This window comes from Aythya fuligula, chromosome 2, assembly GCF_009819795.1.
Source record: "Aythya fuligula isolate bAytFul2 chromosome 2, bAytFul2.pri, whole genome shotgun sequence".
Taxonomy (NCBI): Eukaryota; Metazoa; Chordata; class Aves; order Anseriformes; family Anatidae; genus Aythya; species Aythya fuligula.
This window is the reverse complement of record NC_045560.1, coordinates 80,110,115-80,126,417: the sequence shown is the minus strand read 5'-3', so window position 1 is coordinate 80,126,417 and position 16,303 is coordinate 80,110,115. Positions and strand designations below refer to the sequence as shown.

The following is a 16,303-nucleotide window of genomic DNA, read 5'->3' as shown; positions in this document are numbered from 1 at the left end:
AGACCGGAGGGAAAAGGGGGGTGAAGGGGCAGCATCCCTGCCCTAGGGACCCCCCGTCGGAGCAAACGCCCGGTCCAGGCTTAATTCATGTGTTTTTGTTTTTTTTCCTGGGGGGGTTCATGCACGGGATCGTCATCCCCATCACCCCCGGGTGGGCTTATAGACAAAACCAGGCAGGGTGATTCAATCGGGCTTCTGGCGCATCTCCCTCCTCAGCAGAGGGAGGCGCTGAGCAGCTCCTCGCCCCCCTTTCCCCTGGGATTTCTCCCCACCTCCCGGCCCGGCACCGCTCGTCCCTGCCCTTCGGCCCCTTGCCCTCCTGTCCCCCCGAAGCCCCCCGGGCCGGGTTTAGGGGGGCACGGGGCGCCCCCTCCTGCAAAAAGCCCTAAAATTCCCCTTACCCACGGGCAGCGGCAGCAGGTGCGCGCCGGGGCTGCAGCGGGGACAGCCCCCGGGGGCTTTTACGGAAGGGGGCGCCTCGGTTTATTCCTCACCACCCTTAGCTTTTCTATTTTGTATATTTTGTATAATTTTTGTATTTTTAATTAATTTTTTATTATTTTAATTTCTTCTTTGGAAACAAATCCGTGCAGCCGCAGCGACCTCGGGGGGGCGGCGCGGAGCCACCCGCGGCGCTGCCGGCCCCCGCCGCCCGCTTCCTCGGGGGAGGAGGAGGAGGAGGAGGAGGAAGAAGAGGAGGAGGAGAAGGAGGAGGAAGAGGAGGAGGAGGAGGAGGAGGCCACCGCCCCGCCCCGCCGCCGCCCCGCCGCCGGCCCCAGCCCCGCGCCCGCCGCGATGGAGGGCGGGCCCGGGCGGCGCGGGGCTGCTCGCCCTCTCCCCCTTTCCCTTTTTTTTTTTTTTCCTTTTCACCCTTTTTCCCTTTTCCTATTTTTTTTTCCCCTCCCACCTTTCCCCCTTTTCTTGAATGAACCGTGAGGCGGAGCTCTAGCAACCCACGGCGGCCGGAGCCTCCCCCCTTCCACCGCCACCCCCCCCCCACTCCCCAACGGGGCTCCGCTCCTCCCCGCCTCTCCCCGCCCCCGCTGCGCTCCGCTCCCCCTTCACCCCCCTCCTTTACCCCCCCCTCAGCCTCCCGGAGCCTCCCGGAGCCGCCGCCGGCAGCAGCAGCAGCGCGGGGAGCCCGGAGGAGCCGCCCGGAGCCTTGCGCCGAGCTTGCGCCGAGGTTGCGCGGCCGGGCAGCGGTGCCCAGCGGTGCCCATCGGCGGCGGTGGTGGTGGTGGAGGTGGTGGTGGTGGAGGTGGAGGTGGTGGCGGCCCGTCCTCGCCCCTCGTCGCCTTCTCCTTCCTCCTCGGGTACAAAAGCGGCTGGGGAAATGGCATTATTTCTGCCGGGGGCCACGCTCGCCAGCCGCTCGCCTCCTTTTTTAAAAAAGCAAAACCGCCCGACGCTCCTGCTGGTGAAAAAGAATTGATTTCTTTCCTTTTCTATTTTTTTTTTAATACATATTTTTATTATTTTTTTTTTTTTTATGTGTGTGGAAGCGCCGGGCTCCTGCGATCGGTGTCTGAATGAAACTACGTAAATGCATATGCCCCTACGGCGCACTGGAGGGAAAAAACGGAGCGCTTCGGCCACAGCCTGCCTTCAGATGTGCTTCAGCTGCTCTCCAGGATTTGCCGTCTCTCCGGAGCTGTTCGCCTCCCCGGGCTCCGAGGCGGGATTTGCTGAGCTTTGACAGATCTCCGGAGATGCCTCTTAAACGGGAGTCTGGGAAAAAACATTGGAAATCGTAGGGAGCTTGTTTTTTGTTTTTGTTTTTGTTTTTGTTTTTTTTGCCCCTTTCCCACCCCCTCGGGGACTTGAAGCATCAGAGCGGCCGGAGCTTTAACGTTTCTGAAGACTTGGCGATGTTTGGGTCGTGTCGTTGCCGGTGTTTTTTTTAGAGGAAACTTGACAGAGGAACATATTTATAGTCCCAAGTAAGTACTTTACAGAGGAAATTTAGTTGGTGTCACTTAAAAAGAGCGGTGTCGAGGTTTCTAGCTTGCAGGGCGTCGGATTAGCACTCGCCCAAGGCTGCCTTGCAGGTCGCGTTGAGTTGCAGCCCTGGCGGTGTGCGTTCGCCCGCTCCTCCCTGTCCCCGGTAGCTCGGCACCGAGGGGAAAATGCACCTGGTTCTGAATAAGTGTGAGATTTTTGAAAATGTGTCTCCGCACCGAGGAGGAAGTGTTTGCTAAAGCAGGTTTATAATAAGTAATAAATGTGCGTCTGGAAGTAGAGTATTTACAGCGTGTTTTTTTAGCCCGTATTTATACCGTGCATCTCAAAGCGAGGAGGCAACACTGAGAAGACAACCGTACCTCCGAGACCCTGGGAACTCCCCCACGTCACCATGAATGAAACCGTGCCCGCTACCGTAACTGGATTATAATTTTTTGGTGTTATTAAATTTATTATCATTGGCTGCTTTACTTTTTTGGGTTCATCCTGCCCCTCTTCTTCCTCTCTCCCTTCCTCTTGCTGCTCCCTCTCGGAAATCATGGCTCATCCCGGGAGAAGAGGCTACGATAACCGGGAGATAGTGCTGAAGTACATCCACTATAAACTCTCGCAGAGGGGATACGACTGGGCTGCCGGCGAGGACAGGGCGCCCGCGCCTACGGCTCTCACTCCTGCTGCTGCTGCGGTTGCTGCTGCTGGGACTCCCTCCCGCCACCGCCCCGCCGGGCTGCTGTCCCCGCACCCCGAGCCCCCCGGCTCGGCTGCTGCTAGCGAGGCGCCCCCGGGCGAGGGGCTGCGCCCCGCGCCCCCCGTGGTCCACCTCGCCCTGCGCCAGGCCGGGGACGAGTTCTCCCGTCGCTACCAGCGGGACTTCGCCCAGATGTCCGGCCAGCTGCACCTGACGCCCTTCACGGCCAGAGGCCGCTTCGTGGCCGTGGTGGAGGAGCTCTTCCGAGACGGGGTGAACTGGGGCCGGATCGTGGCCTTCTTCGAGTTCGGCGGCGTCATGTGCGTGGAGAGCGTCAACCGGGAGATGTCTCCCCTGGTGGACAGCATCGCCGCCTGGATGACCGAGTACCTGAACCGGCACCTGCACAACTGGATCCAGGACAACGGAGGCTGGGTACGTGCCCCGTGCTTTGCTTTCCTGCTCCGATGACCCGTGGCTGGGGTGGCTCTGGGGCTCACGGGTGTCCACTTGTGCTCACCTCGGTGCTCACCTCGGGATGTGAGGTTTGCCTGCTGCATCTTTGCACCGGTGTGGGCCTTCTGCTGGCTCCTCTGCTGTCGGGTGTCACCTCGTGGTGGGGCTGCAGTGAAACAATGTTGGTTTTTAAGTGGGGGGGAGCAGCTGCAGCTCCCTCCTCAGGTGCTGAAAGGCCAAGCAAGGCGCCCTCTCCATCAGAGGGCTCCGCTTTCCCATCCCCTTCACCCACCGGTGGCATCAGCCCTGGCCAAGGCTTGTTCCAACACAGCATGGGAAGGGGTTGCAGAGGCTGGGGATGGGCACGGGGAGTGGCAGGTCCTGGATGTGGGGACCATGTGGACATCCCTGCATGTTGGGGTGATGCACCGGGCACTGCGTGTGTGGGGGCGCGGTGCTAGAGGCAACCAAATGGGCAGGTGACTGCTGGTGCCACGGCGGCAGCTGGAACAGGGCTCCGTGGCAGAGGATGTTTCTGGGGTGAAAAGTCTGTCTTTGTCTCACCACGAAACAAAGGTGCCGGGAGACAGGTCCATGGGATTGTTCCGGAAAATTTAGCGTTTGTTGTGAAGTCAAATGCGGATACGTTTCCGGGGTAGAAGGCACCTCTGGCTGAGGTTGGTTTTATCATCATCCAGAAAGGGAAGATTTCCACTTGTGGAAAATGGACAGGTTTTACGCTCGTAGTCAATCAAGCACCCTCCCTTTTTCTCTCTCTCTTTCCAAAATAAATAACCGCATTTGGAAGTGGAAGGGTATTTCTTTCCTTTTTCCGGTATTAATTGACATGCTGTGACAAAATGTGGTCCCAGCCACTCTCCCGCAAACCAAACCTGCTGAATGTACACAAAGCTTGCGAAATTCATGTGTTGGGGTGAGACCAGGCAACAGCTGTACCAAAGAAGAAGCTTTATATACGGGCTGAGAGCGAGCATCAGTCACCTGGAAATGGAGGTGTGCTGGCCAGGAGATCGGTAATTCCAGGCTCGGTCTCCCGTGAAACACAGGCAGCGAGAGGACTTGGTTGCATGGCATGCCTTTGGGGGAGGTGTGTGTGAAGGAATGGAAAATACAGCATGTGTTTCCCAGTTTGTAAGCCCGGCGTTTGCAAAGCGTTAAATTTTCAGCGTTTGGTCCCTCGCTGGCTTAGCGTTACGCTCGGTGGCATGCCGCCCACGTTGACCGTCTATTAAAACGTAAAGGCATTGCCTTCCCTCTGCCAAGCCCACCTGAGCCGAGGGCACGAGTGTCTGGGGATATGGAGGACATGAGCATGCTGCCCCAGCGAAGGGAGGAAGACTTCGGGGCCTTCTTCTCAGCTGAAATCTCCCAGAGGGTGCTGCAGGTCCCTGGCTGCAAGCCGCGCTCCAGGCGGGACCTGGAGCTTCCACCCAGAAAGAAAAAACTCACGGCTCGTGGGGCCAGGAGGGGGAGCAAAAAATGTGTGCGCGCACGTGCGTGTCTGTCTGTCTGTCTGTATATACACAGGCAGGCGTGTGTGGGTGTGTACGTGTGTGTGTAAACATGTGCACGTATGTATAGGAAGTGATTCCAGCACCTAGTGGTTGGGACCACGCTTGGGAAGAGGGAGACCTGTGCTCTGATCCCCTGTGTCACAGATCACTGCCCGGGGGTTGCTGCTGTTGTTTTTCTCCCAAAGCAGATGCTGAGGTGGAATTGGGGGGGAAGATGGAAAAAAAAAAAAAATCAGTAAAGAGTTCAGGCTGTCGGAGAGCTTCCCTGGTTAAAACATGAGCAGCGAAAGGGTTAGGGATTTCCAGCTTGCTCTTCTGGGCTGGGATGCCTAACTTGTGCGTAAGTCCCACTTCAGGCTGGAAGCCCGTTTGTGGAGCTGGGGCCCACAGCTTGCTGCAGAGCCAGTGAAGTCATCCTGTTGACTCCAGCGAGCTTTGGATCAGATCTGTAAGCACGCTGGAGATGCGTTGTCCTGTGGGCGTAGTGTATGAGGAGAAACGTAAATAATGAATAAAAATGAGAATGTGAACAGGCAGGTGTTACCAGGAATGATTGGCCAGATAAGGTGAAAGCTGCAGCGCTTTCTCGATGGTTAGAAATGGACGTAACTTAAACTAGAATCACTAAATGCCTTTAAAAGGCAAAGATGCTTCTTATCAACAGCCATTTAGCTGTTTATTGAGGTTTCCTATAAGCAAAAGCTCCTGATGCTGGGTACGTGTGATGCCACGTACTGCTGCGTGTTATTTGCAACATGCGTATGGAAGATGTGCAAAGTACTACGCCACGGTGGCTTTTGCCTGATGGTTGGTACCTCTGAGTCATTTGGTTAGTATTAAGCACAGGCAGAACCTTCTAGCTTGTTACAAGGAGTTAAAGACTAAATGAAGTTTCAAGTGCAGCTCTTGGGATCCTCTCTTCAGCCAGAAGAAATCAAGGGTGACATGGGGCAGTGGATCTCTGCATCCTTTTTTTTTTTTTTTTTTTTTTCCCTCCTAATTTTCAGGACACATCGGTGGAAGAGCATGCTTTAACACAACTCTGTGAAGCAACTCAGTCTTCAGCTTGGCACTTGTACCATGCCCTGCATGCAGAGCTCATGACAGTGTCGTCAGTGGCTCTTCCTAAGCAGCTGATCACCTTGTAGGTGGCCATGCTTTGGAGGACCTCAGTGTAACCTTATGCAACATCTCCATATCACCCAGGCTCCCTGGTGCCTGCTTTTGTAGCCCCATCTCCCGCTTCATGTCTAGCTTCCTGGCATGCTGGGGATTTGTGGGCTAATGAGAGGCCGTGCAGCATCAGGACATGGTTTAGGAAGAGAGCGTTGCAGTTAGTCATGAGTGTGTGTTACGCAGCAAGCACGCTGGACAGCGCGTGTGCGCTTTTAGGCTATTGTATGGGCCTGGGGCTTACACCCAGGTCTGAAGCGAGGCTGAAGTGTCTTCGTTATTAACCTTCCTATTCTGAATCCGTTCTGGCAACATGTTGGCCGTGTGTTTTCAGAAGGATGTGAATTAACAGCATAGCAATATGAAGCATGATATTTTGCTCAAAACTTAGAGAAAGCAACAGATGGATACTGCCTGTTCGAAGGCTCTAGTATTAGCTTGTGGTTCTGGTGGCAAGTAAATGCAGCTTTCAAAGATTTTCACATAGGTCAGGATACCACAATATTGTACTTTGGCCTGATAACATCTTTACTGTGTGACAAAAGAAATAAGAGGAGGACCAGCTCACCTCGACAATTCTGTGATTCTTAGTGTAATGCATGCTTTCTGATTGGCACCTGTATGACTTCATTTTATTTTCTAGTGCCTGATGTTTTAGTGGCAGAAAGGCTGGCTTTGCAGTGGACTAGCACGCATTACAGCTTTAAACTTTGATGTAGGGAATATGAAATGTGGTGCAGCTGGTGTAATACGGGCAATAACTGCGTTTGTCTTGCAGCTACAGGTTCTACAGGTTCCCCCTTGGGGCACTCAACATCAGGTGTGTAGGTCTGTTAGCTGTGCTCCACGTTGGGGTCTTGTAGTCCTACACACAGCTTCTCTCATGAGCTTTCCAAGAAAAAGCAAGACTTAGCACAAGAACATGAGAACTACGGAAGGAGATGCAGGTGCCATCATGTACATGTAGACAAATAGATCTTTGATGTCAATGTAAAGAGGCCCAGGTGAGAGAAGCCTCATTGTGTTGAAAATTTAGAAAACATCATTTTAAATGATAACATTGGTGGTTGAACCAGGGATGTGATAGCTGTACACTTCGGTCCAATGCTGTTCTGGTATTGCGGTTCTTTATTCTGTCCCACAGTTGAGGGCAGATACAGAGAAGGCTTTAAGCACCTGAGGTGGGCCTCAGCCACCAGCCACCTTGGAGGCAGAAGTTCCCAGGTTCCTTCAAGTCCTCACCCGAGCCATTTGGGAGCAGCCCTGCCTTGCACGGGAACGCTGTTCCCAAGGCCCACTATGTCCCAGGGCCTGGCCATCGTCACTTGCACACCATTATCACTTGCAAATGTAGCCATGGATAAGCCCCTGCTTGGCCTAGCAGGTTCATGGTTAAAGTCTGCTCCTGAGGTTTTACTAGGAGTCTGTCTCCAGCCTGAGGGATTCTGCTACTGTGCTTCCGACATCTCAGGAGGCTTTGTTTGCTGGATGGCAGCTGGTTTTGCCGAGGTGTCCTCTATTTTGTCAACGGGGCTCCTCTTTCTGCAGTGGTGAGATTTCATTTGGTGGAGGAGGAGGAATCCGAGTGTCCAATTCCTACTCTCTGACATGCTTTCTGAGGTGACTATCTAAAGCCAAACGTGTTGATGCTTCTTGGACCAGCAGCTAGACCCCAGGTTTCCCATTTCCTGGGTTGACTGCACCGATCACTGAGCTTCCTCCTTTCTTTTATTTTTATTTTTTTAATTTTTTTCCCCCTCTATTCTGCTTGGGTTGGTGGCACACCTGGAGAAGGAAGCACAGAGAGAGAAATCGCCCTGTGGCAATCCACAGACCAATCGTTCCAACAAGGTTTGGTGGATGCGTATAGCAGGACGGCACTATCCCTTATGGATGCCAGTGGGATGCAGGGGCCTGCCTGTGTATGAGGACTGACACTGTGTCCCTTCCCAAAACTGCCTACACTTTTCCTGCGTGTCGACTTGTCCTGTGCATGGCAGGGCCATGCTGGCAGTCAGGTGCCCCCGCAGCAGCGCAGGCGCCGCGGGTTTTGTCAGTGAGAGGCGGCCTTGCCACGGCTGAATCCCCTGTGGGGCTAACCCCAAGTCACTGTTTGACTGTCGAAAGGAAGCGATCTGAAATCCACCGAGTGAAATAAATGAATTGGCAGTTTCAAGTGTTGCACCTTCTAGGTCCTTTTGCCAGTTTTTGTGGCTTTGTGGGTTTATAATCGAATTCGCAAAATATTATCAAAATATTTTTCTTTTTGCTGTTGCCGAAGAGAGAGAAATTCATTCTGCGGGGAAGTTGTGTGGCAGCAGGGAGGGAAGAACGAGGAGAGAAAGAAAACAACTCTCACTCCCCAGTCCCTTTCAAATGTGACAGCTTTCCGCGTAACCTGCAACAATGTTAGGTTGCATATTTTCTCAGAAGTCTTTTTCTTTTCTTTCTTTTTTCTTTTTTTTTTTTAATACATGTATTAACCGTGACCTTTAAAATTTCAGAACCACTGGTCTTGGTTATGGAGGTGATGTCATTTGCCTTGATCTTGCAAAGAACTGTGAAGTTCAAACAGCAATCCTATTAAAAAGTTCTGCTTCACTTTCAGTATTGAGAAAGAAGGCAGCTCTGTGTCTGCGTCAGTGCAGGCCCCCTCGAGCTGCTGCTCTGCTGAAAAATAAGTGGCTTCGTTTTGCCCGTACGTCACTTCAAATTAGGAGTGGGCAGAGTCCCGAGACTGGAGCAGTGATGTGTGAGCCTGTGTGTGGAGCAGGAGCTTTTTCTCAGGGGCCAGGTACCAAGGCCTGGGCTCCTTAATGCAGCACAGGGGCTGTATATCACGTCTCAAACAAAATTAAGCCCTGTGGTTCATCCTTGCATACTGCTCTAAGGTCTGTTGGGCCTGTGATGGTGGAGAAAAGTGGGTGGGGAGACAGGAGCGATGCTTGAGTGTCGCTTTGAAACCTCTGGTTTGGTTTTTGGCATGCAGGTGAGCCAGCCTTTCTGTGTCCTTATTCTCCCTGTGGCTTCACAGCCACCAGGCCAGGCTGGCCTGCAGGTCTCAGTGCCACCTGGCCACACTGCACAGGACCCTGCTGCTCTTGCCACCGCTGCAGCTCCTGGCGTGGGGCACAGGTGGCCACGGCGTGGGTTGGCAGCTTTGGCAGTAGGGCAGTTGTAACCAACACACAGCGTGATAGATGGGGTTAAGTAACAAATCTGACCATAAAATGAGTTTGTGACAGAATGGTTGAAGTGTGAAGGGACTGCGTGAGGCCATCTGGTCCAACCCCATGCTCAGGCAGGGCCACCCAGGGCAGGGTCCGCCCAGGACCACATCCAGATGCTTTCTGAAGATCTCCAAGGGTGGAGATATTCCAGCCTTTTGACTATTGCGTTTTTGTCCTTTTTAGTAACCCAGGTGAAGGTGAAGCACGTGACTGCGCTGATGAAAGCACAGCTGCCTGCCTGATCACGAGCAACCAGGACGAGCTCCCCACTCCCCTCACATGCATTTTCATTTGGCTGCTTTTTTTTCTTTTTTTTTTTTCTTTTTTTTTTGGCTGTTTGCCCATTCCGTTGTTCTGCCCCATCTGCAGCTGGTGGTCCCAAGCTTTCCTCACCCTCCCTTCCCGTAAGCACTGCTTGTGCGGCGATGCAAAGCCGCAGCCTTGCTCACCCCATCTCCCCCAGCGCTGTGTCCCCATGGGGTGGGCAAGTCGAGCCCCGTGATGGAAAGCAGAGCCTGGCACGTGGTCCTAGGCAAGGCCACCCAAGCAATACCCACAAAAGCATCCCGCAGCACCCTCCGGGATGGCTGCTAATGATCTCCCACCAAACTGTGTGGGGCCAGACCCTGCCCACCTCCCCTTCCTCACGAGGCTCATCACCTCCATGGCCCTGCTCTTCTGGGTTTTGTTTTAATGCATTTACCAGTGGGCTTGTACCTGGTCATTTAGCAATGATGATAACGCGTGTTCCTCCGTGGTGGCAAAATACTGATTATTTCTGAGGGCAGTTCTGGCCTGCTCTATTTTCCATTTCATGTATAATAATAGGATGGATGAAGGTGTGCGGTGCCATAAATCTTCTCTTCCGCAGCCGGATAGCATCCAGGCCTTCTTGGCAAACATGAATGCCGATGACAGATTTGAGGGATTTTTATTTTACTCTGGCTTTCAGTTTCATTAACAATCTGATGGCTTTTATTTTTCCTTTTTTTTTTTTTCTTTTTTCTTTTTCTTTTTTTTTTTTTGGCTCACGAAAGACTATGAAACCAAATAACTTTTCCAAACACATCTAAAAGTCTGGAATTTATTTTGTGTTATTTTATACTAATTCTGGTTTGCTGTCGTAATGATTGCATATTGGTAGACTTTGCTAAATTCCCCTCACTGGAAAGTTCCTTGCAGGTTTCTGGATCTTACAGCTAATGAGTAAGAAAACAAATCTGATTTTAGAAAGTGTTGCCATTGACTTCAATAGGAACAGGAAGAGGCACTTAATTGGACAATTGTAGTTGTGTTTACTTTGTATATGCGGCAAGAAAAATAAGATCAAATGAAAAAGCCACAGGTTTTCAACTAATAGAAAAAAAAATAGTCTTTTCTGCAACGCACGATTAACCTTTTGTAGCTGTTTCCATGGAAGAGCTCTGGGAGGAAGTACTAAGCTGGGTTCAGGGAAGGTTTAGGTATTTATAAGGGTAAGGAGAACATCTGTACTTATGTTCAAATAAAACTGCTTTGAAGGGCAATCATACACCTTGATGAAACAGAGGATATATTTAATGTTAGCTGCTGAAATTAGAACACTAAGTGCTGTGGGCAGACCTTTCTCTGGGGCATGTTATTTCATAGTTTTCTATTTTTTAAGAGTCCCCACACCACTGAATTTACTCCCGCACAGAGTAACTGAGGATCTGTTATGCAATTCTCACATTTAGAGTCGGTTAAAAGGAAAAAAAAAAAAAAGTCAACATCTTTCAGTGCATGTATCATTTTATTGCTATTTTATTTTACCGGAGGAAGAAAGAGGATGTTTCCATTTTGCTGTCTGCGAAGCCAGCTTGGTGGTGGGCTTCAGGGTACTTCAGTGAGTCATTTAAGTATATGTGCCAGCTACAATCAAAATGAAAAGGCCCTGTTTTCCCCACATAGTGATTCAGAGGCTGTCACGTAGTTGTTACAGAAGGCAGCTGAGAGTCAAAACTCAACTGCCTCTCCTTGGCGCTAGCACTGAATACCCTTACATGATTTGGGGCAGATCATTAACAGCTCTCTTTTTCAGTCAGCCCCCTATGAGATGGGTAATCTTGCTAGCTATGCATCATTACAGGTCTGGGAACTGTGTTGACCCCCATGATACCAAGATACAGTATTGAACAAAAAGAGGTGAGGTAGAAGAAAGAAGAAAAAAAATAAATTGAAGTTAGACTTAAACTATTTTCAATATGCTGTTTGGATGTGTTTAGCAATACTTGCGAAGCAAACGTTAGAAAGATTTGTTTCAGCTGTTGATTTGTAGTTTCTATTTGGGAAAAGGGCGAACAGCATGAGGAATGGCAACTTGCAACTTTATTTTTTTCCTTTATCTATCAGCACAGTTCATCAGGCATTTGTGTAATGGGGGAGATTTTCCTTCCTTTTCCATTCCCACAAAATGCGCATGTAACAGCTGATGTGGCGCCTCAGGGTAAGTAATAATAAGCTATGTTATGTGCACAGATGCAAAGTGTCTTTGTGCATGCTTATTCCTTTGCTTCCATTCAGATATAGGCAGAAAAAGCAATTTTAAAACAAAAATATTTTTTTTAAAAGTGTCTAGTAATCAAACCTTTGGGCTTGACCATGAGGTAAACATTAGCTTAAGCTATCTTTCTGCATTGAGGCTTATGAGACAGAATTCCAACTGCTTGCTCTGCAGAGACTTGGGTGACTCAGTGGAAAGTCAGGACAGGTCCTTGGACTGGAGGCCAACGAAACGCCTCCTCCTGCGGTCCCAGAAAGTCCTGTGTTGTGTCTTCAGGAGGGAGTAACTTCTGTCAACTTTGTCTTTAAAGGGAAGAACTTGCTTCTGAAGAAAACTCATGATATATTCAGAGAGTGTAATATGAAATGTAGGAGGGGGACCCTATTTCTGTCTTTTTTTTTTTTTTACTAGTAAAAAAGAATTAAAAACGATTCAAAGGAGAGTTCATATGCAGTAGTAAATGAGTGGGCATTTCAATTAGCAAAATAAGATGATGGGTGTTACCTATCGGTTAGATTTTCTTAATCAAGGATGTATGCACAGCTCAAGTAAGAAATGGCACTGAAAAAAACTGAAGTAAAAAGCTCCCTCGTTCATAATAAAAGTAAACGCTACGTTGTGCTCCAAGTGTCTGCGAATTTAAGTTCAGTTAGACGCATCCAAAGACCCTTGACTGAAGTCATCTGGCAAATCACACTAAATTATGCTGTCTAAATATCTAATCCCCCGTCTGCTGATTGATGCGAAAGGTCCTGACTATAACCCAGAAGGAGGCCTAATGCGCGTATTATTTTCAAGTTCTTGCTTGGCCCGTTCCCTTCTTCCTTGCCCAGAGCCACTAATGCGCGGCAATAAATAGCGCCGCTGCTCTGAAGCCTGCAGAGGGAAGTGCTTTCCTCCTTCCCGCGCTGGAATGCGGCAGCAGGGCACACCGAGAAGGGAGGAAATAAAATCCCTCATTTGAAATGTCAGGTGGCAATCAGGCCGCAAATAAATGACCCAGCCTGGAGTTCACTCAGGCTTCTGCGGTAGCTCACGGCTGTCTGCAAAAAAGGCTGCAGGAGAAAAATCACCTGCCTGGCTCTGGACTGGATGCGTGGCATCCTGGCCCGATTGCAGTTGATAGCTTTTTTTTTTCCAGTGCAGCAGAGCTTCCCCCAGGACACAGCAGTGTCCGGCATCATCTAGCAAGCAGCACACAGGCAGAGCCCCAGCACAGCTCCACGAAGTGCCATACAAAGGCTTGGCTGTGGTGGGTGCTCGGGCACGTCTGTGCAGCGGTGGAAAACTACAGAAAGGCTTCCTCAGGTTTGCCTGGCCCTGCTCAGCCAGTAAAGTGTTTCTCAAAGCCAGGGATGAGCTGATGAGGAGCAGGGCTCTCTGGTCTGGGTGGCACAAGGGGTGGGGAAGCTTTTTGAGGCATCTCTCTGTGCTTTTCTTCCCATCTGCTAAGGGTGGTTGTTTCCCTAGGAAATAGTGTATTTATTTTGCAAGAAATAAAAAACTTGTTTTCCTGTGTTTGTTGGTTTTAATTATTATTTATTTTTCCAACGCAGGGAGAAGGATGTTTTGGGGTATGGTAACGCATTCTGCAGGCTGGGGCTGTTGTGACAGCTTAATGGGCTGAGCGAAGACGCAGCGTTGGCACGACGTAGCACTGTGTAAATGGGCTTAGGGTTTGTTTTAGAAAGCTTGCTCGCTTTTTCCCCTCTCTGCTCCCTTCTCTCCCTCCTGCAGACACAAATACATCATTCCCACAAATGAAACTGTTTAATTTTAATAACTGGCCTAGAGCTAAAACTGACAGTGGGAGCGGAGCTGGTTTGCTGTCACTGACAGCTGGAATAAACTACCTGCTTCCTCGCAAGGGATGGACAGCGAGCTTGTTTGTTTTTGAGGACATTTTGATCCCTAAAGAAACACCTCTCAGCTAGAAATGTCAGAAACCAGGGCGACGTGATGCTGTTTTTCTGCTGTTTAGAAGCAGGGCTCCAAGGGTGGTGGAGAAATGCGGTGGGCAGAGGTCCCTTTTCTCTCTCCCTGTTTTCAGAGCAACTCCTTATCACGAGGTGTCGGCCCCACCAGTGCCTCAGGAGAGGCTCGGGGTCTCTCTGGAATAAGCTTCCTGTGGTCAAGGTCCCTGCCAGATCAGTTGGACAAAAGCTCTTCTGTACAGCTGAGAGGTTTTGAAAACCCTGTGTTGTGGCAATGAAGGGTGGGTGATTCGTTAGACATTAAATAATTTTGCAATGACTGGTTTTACCTCTGGCTCCGTAAGAAAGTCAGCCTTCTTATTTTGCCAGTTCTCAGAAGAACATGGCAGCACTCCCATTTCCTCTCCTCCTCCCTCAAGGCCTGCCACCCTTTTTACTTTTATTTTTTCCTCCCAGGGCCATTAGACAAGATGCAAATTATTCTTAATAGGGCCAGAACAATGCCGTGTTCCCAGCGGAATAGTTAAGGGTCAAAGCCATCGCGTGCCAGCCCTCGGCGTGATACTAATTTTGGCAGTGTCCCCTTCTTGTGCCCCAGACCTGGGAGTGTCCCGAGGCGTGACATGGTGGCAATGGGCATTGGCCTCAGCCGCTGGCCTTGGATTAGTCTCCGGAGCTGCCCTGCTGCAGCCCAGGGACCTGGCATCTGCTGGTGCTTTCACTCTGGCAGGTCCATGGAGACATATCTTCACCCCAAGTTTTGGTGGATGAATAAAGTGAAAAAGGAACACTTGATTTTATAAAGTACTTAAAGTATTGGTGTGGGTCTTTTTTTTCCCTTCTTCTTCTTCTTTTTTTTTTTCTCTCCTTTTTTTTGGCCTTGCCAGGAATTCTGCTGGATCCCCAGCACTGCAAACACGACCATCCTTACCTTTAAAACGTAGCAGGAACCTCACTGAAGTCATTGACTTCCAGGGGAGCGGGATCAGAGGGCTGAAGTGGAAAGTGAAACTCTAAAAACAAAAATGCAACAGAGGAGCCTCCTTTTATTTTCAAATTGAGCCTCATGCAAAAAGCAAACACCTGGCACAAATGACTAATGCAGGTTTGTCAGGGGGGTGATCAAACACATGCTGAATTCAGCAGCATGTTTTGCACCAAGTTCGATGGGGTTTGCCTCGGACCCGTAGCGAGACAGGCAAGAACATTTTTCTACAAAAAAATGTCATTTAAAAAAATGTGGAAAATTCTCCTGTTCTACCTCCTACATGTTTCTATTGTCAAACAGTCACTGATCTTATTTTAGACTTGACCTTAATGTTCTTTCCACAGCACGCAGGCTGAATGACATGTTATTCAAGTTCTCAGACAATATTATGATATATCTGCTTTTATATTTAGCTGTAACTTTTATTCTCCTTATAAACAAACCCACCTAATACAACCACCACCTATCCAGGGAAAGTATTTCCATTCCCCTCGGTTTAATTTGGACAAATTTGGCATGAAAACATTCAATAGTTCCATAATAACCTCTGCAACAGGATGCCTGCTGTGCTGACATGCAGGTCTACAGCGAGCTGTACCATGTGCCAGGAAATTGCATTCTTAAGAAAAATCTAGACATAAATTTTGAACAATCAACACTTAAATTTTGAGAAGTCTGGCATGAGCTGTTATCTGCCTCATGGGTTTTTGCTTTAATAGCTTTTTGGTCTCTGAGCTGTGCCTCTCTGTCCTTTGTGTAGGCTGTACCTCTCGGGTCCAACTGTGCTGAGCCCTGTCATGTGGAAAGGGGGACAACTTGGTTGTTTCTCTGTTGTTGTTTTGTGTCCTCCAGCATCCCACCTTGGTGCAGCTGGGGGCTGGTTTCTTTCCAGAAGAGAGTAGAGCCTAGCTGGGAGTTTTGCAGGCTGGTGCTTAGCTCTCAGCAGGCACTCCTGCAGTAAGAGGTTGCTGGATTTCGCTCCAGTTCAGCCTTCCCTCCCCAGCCCAGAGAGCCAGAAAGGGGTTGGGAAGAGACAAAGTACCAGCAGACCCCACTGTCTTAGGTCATTCAGGGGCATCCTTCACCCTGGGGCAAGCCCGTTTGCTGAAATGTGGAGGGACCAAAGGGCAGGCTAGCTCCAGGGTGAGAAAAAGTTTTCCCTGCCTTGAGGTATCTGAGCTCATCTCACTGAAAGTGGAGCAAGAAAAAGTTCAGTGCAGTGTGGATGCCCACCAAGGCTCAGTGGCTCGCAAATGTTCTTGAAATCTGCATAGCTCCTACTCAAGGGAGTGACAGCATGCCTGGAAGGGCTTTACGTGACTCTGCTGAGACCCTTTTGACGCGTGTCGAAGGTTATATCAGCAAAACAGGGGTGGCTGCCCAAGGCTGCGACTGTATCCGTGAGTTTTGCCGCTAGGAGATGGTAAGAAAGAGCGAGAAAACACACACAGCTCCTTGGGAGAGAAAAACCCCTCTGTTTTTTCCTGATAAGTTCAGTAAAGCAAGCAGCCGGTGTAATCGGCAGAGCGGGATTGTCGGAGGAGGCGGGGATCGGGAGGGGATGTTCCACGAATGTGAACTCGCAGCAAAATGACGGGCCGTGAAACCGTGTGAACCGAACCCCATCAGGGGAAGCTCACTCAAACTCGAGCCAGGAAAAATTATAGAGCTCTATAAATAGCTAAATTGAATGCATTTGTGTGTGTGTGTGTGGATGCACACATGTATCTATGAGGTCATGTGCATGAAAGAAATACAGTAGTACTTCATGTGTTGTTGTTTTTTAAGTAGTGGAAAATGTTTTAATGATTTTTTT

The 16,303-nt window shown here is 49.8% G+C and overlaps 1 protein-coding gene across 1 annotated transcript in view; it reads left to right on the top strand.

Annotated features, from left to right (window-relative positions):
* Positions 1–1,486: 1,486 nt before the first annotated feature.
* Positions 1,487–16,303, top strand: part of BCL2 (BCL2 apoptosis regulator) — an 85,706-nt gene continuing 70,889 nt past the window's right edge. Inside the window, exon 1 of the mRNA XM_032182267.1 lies at positions 1,487–3,085. Within this exon, the coding sequence (XP_032038158.1) occupies positions 2,501–3,085 (585 nt within the window). The 5' untranslated portion in view covers positions 1,487–2,500. The remainder of the gene's footprint in view (positions 3,086–16,303) is intronic.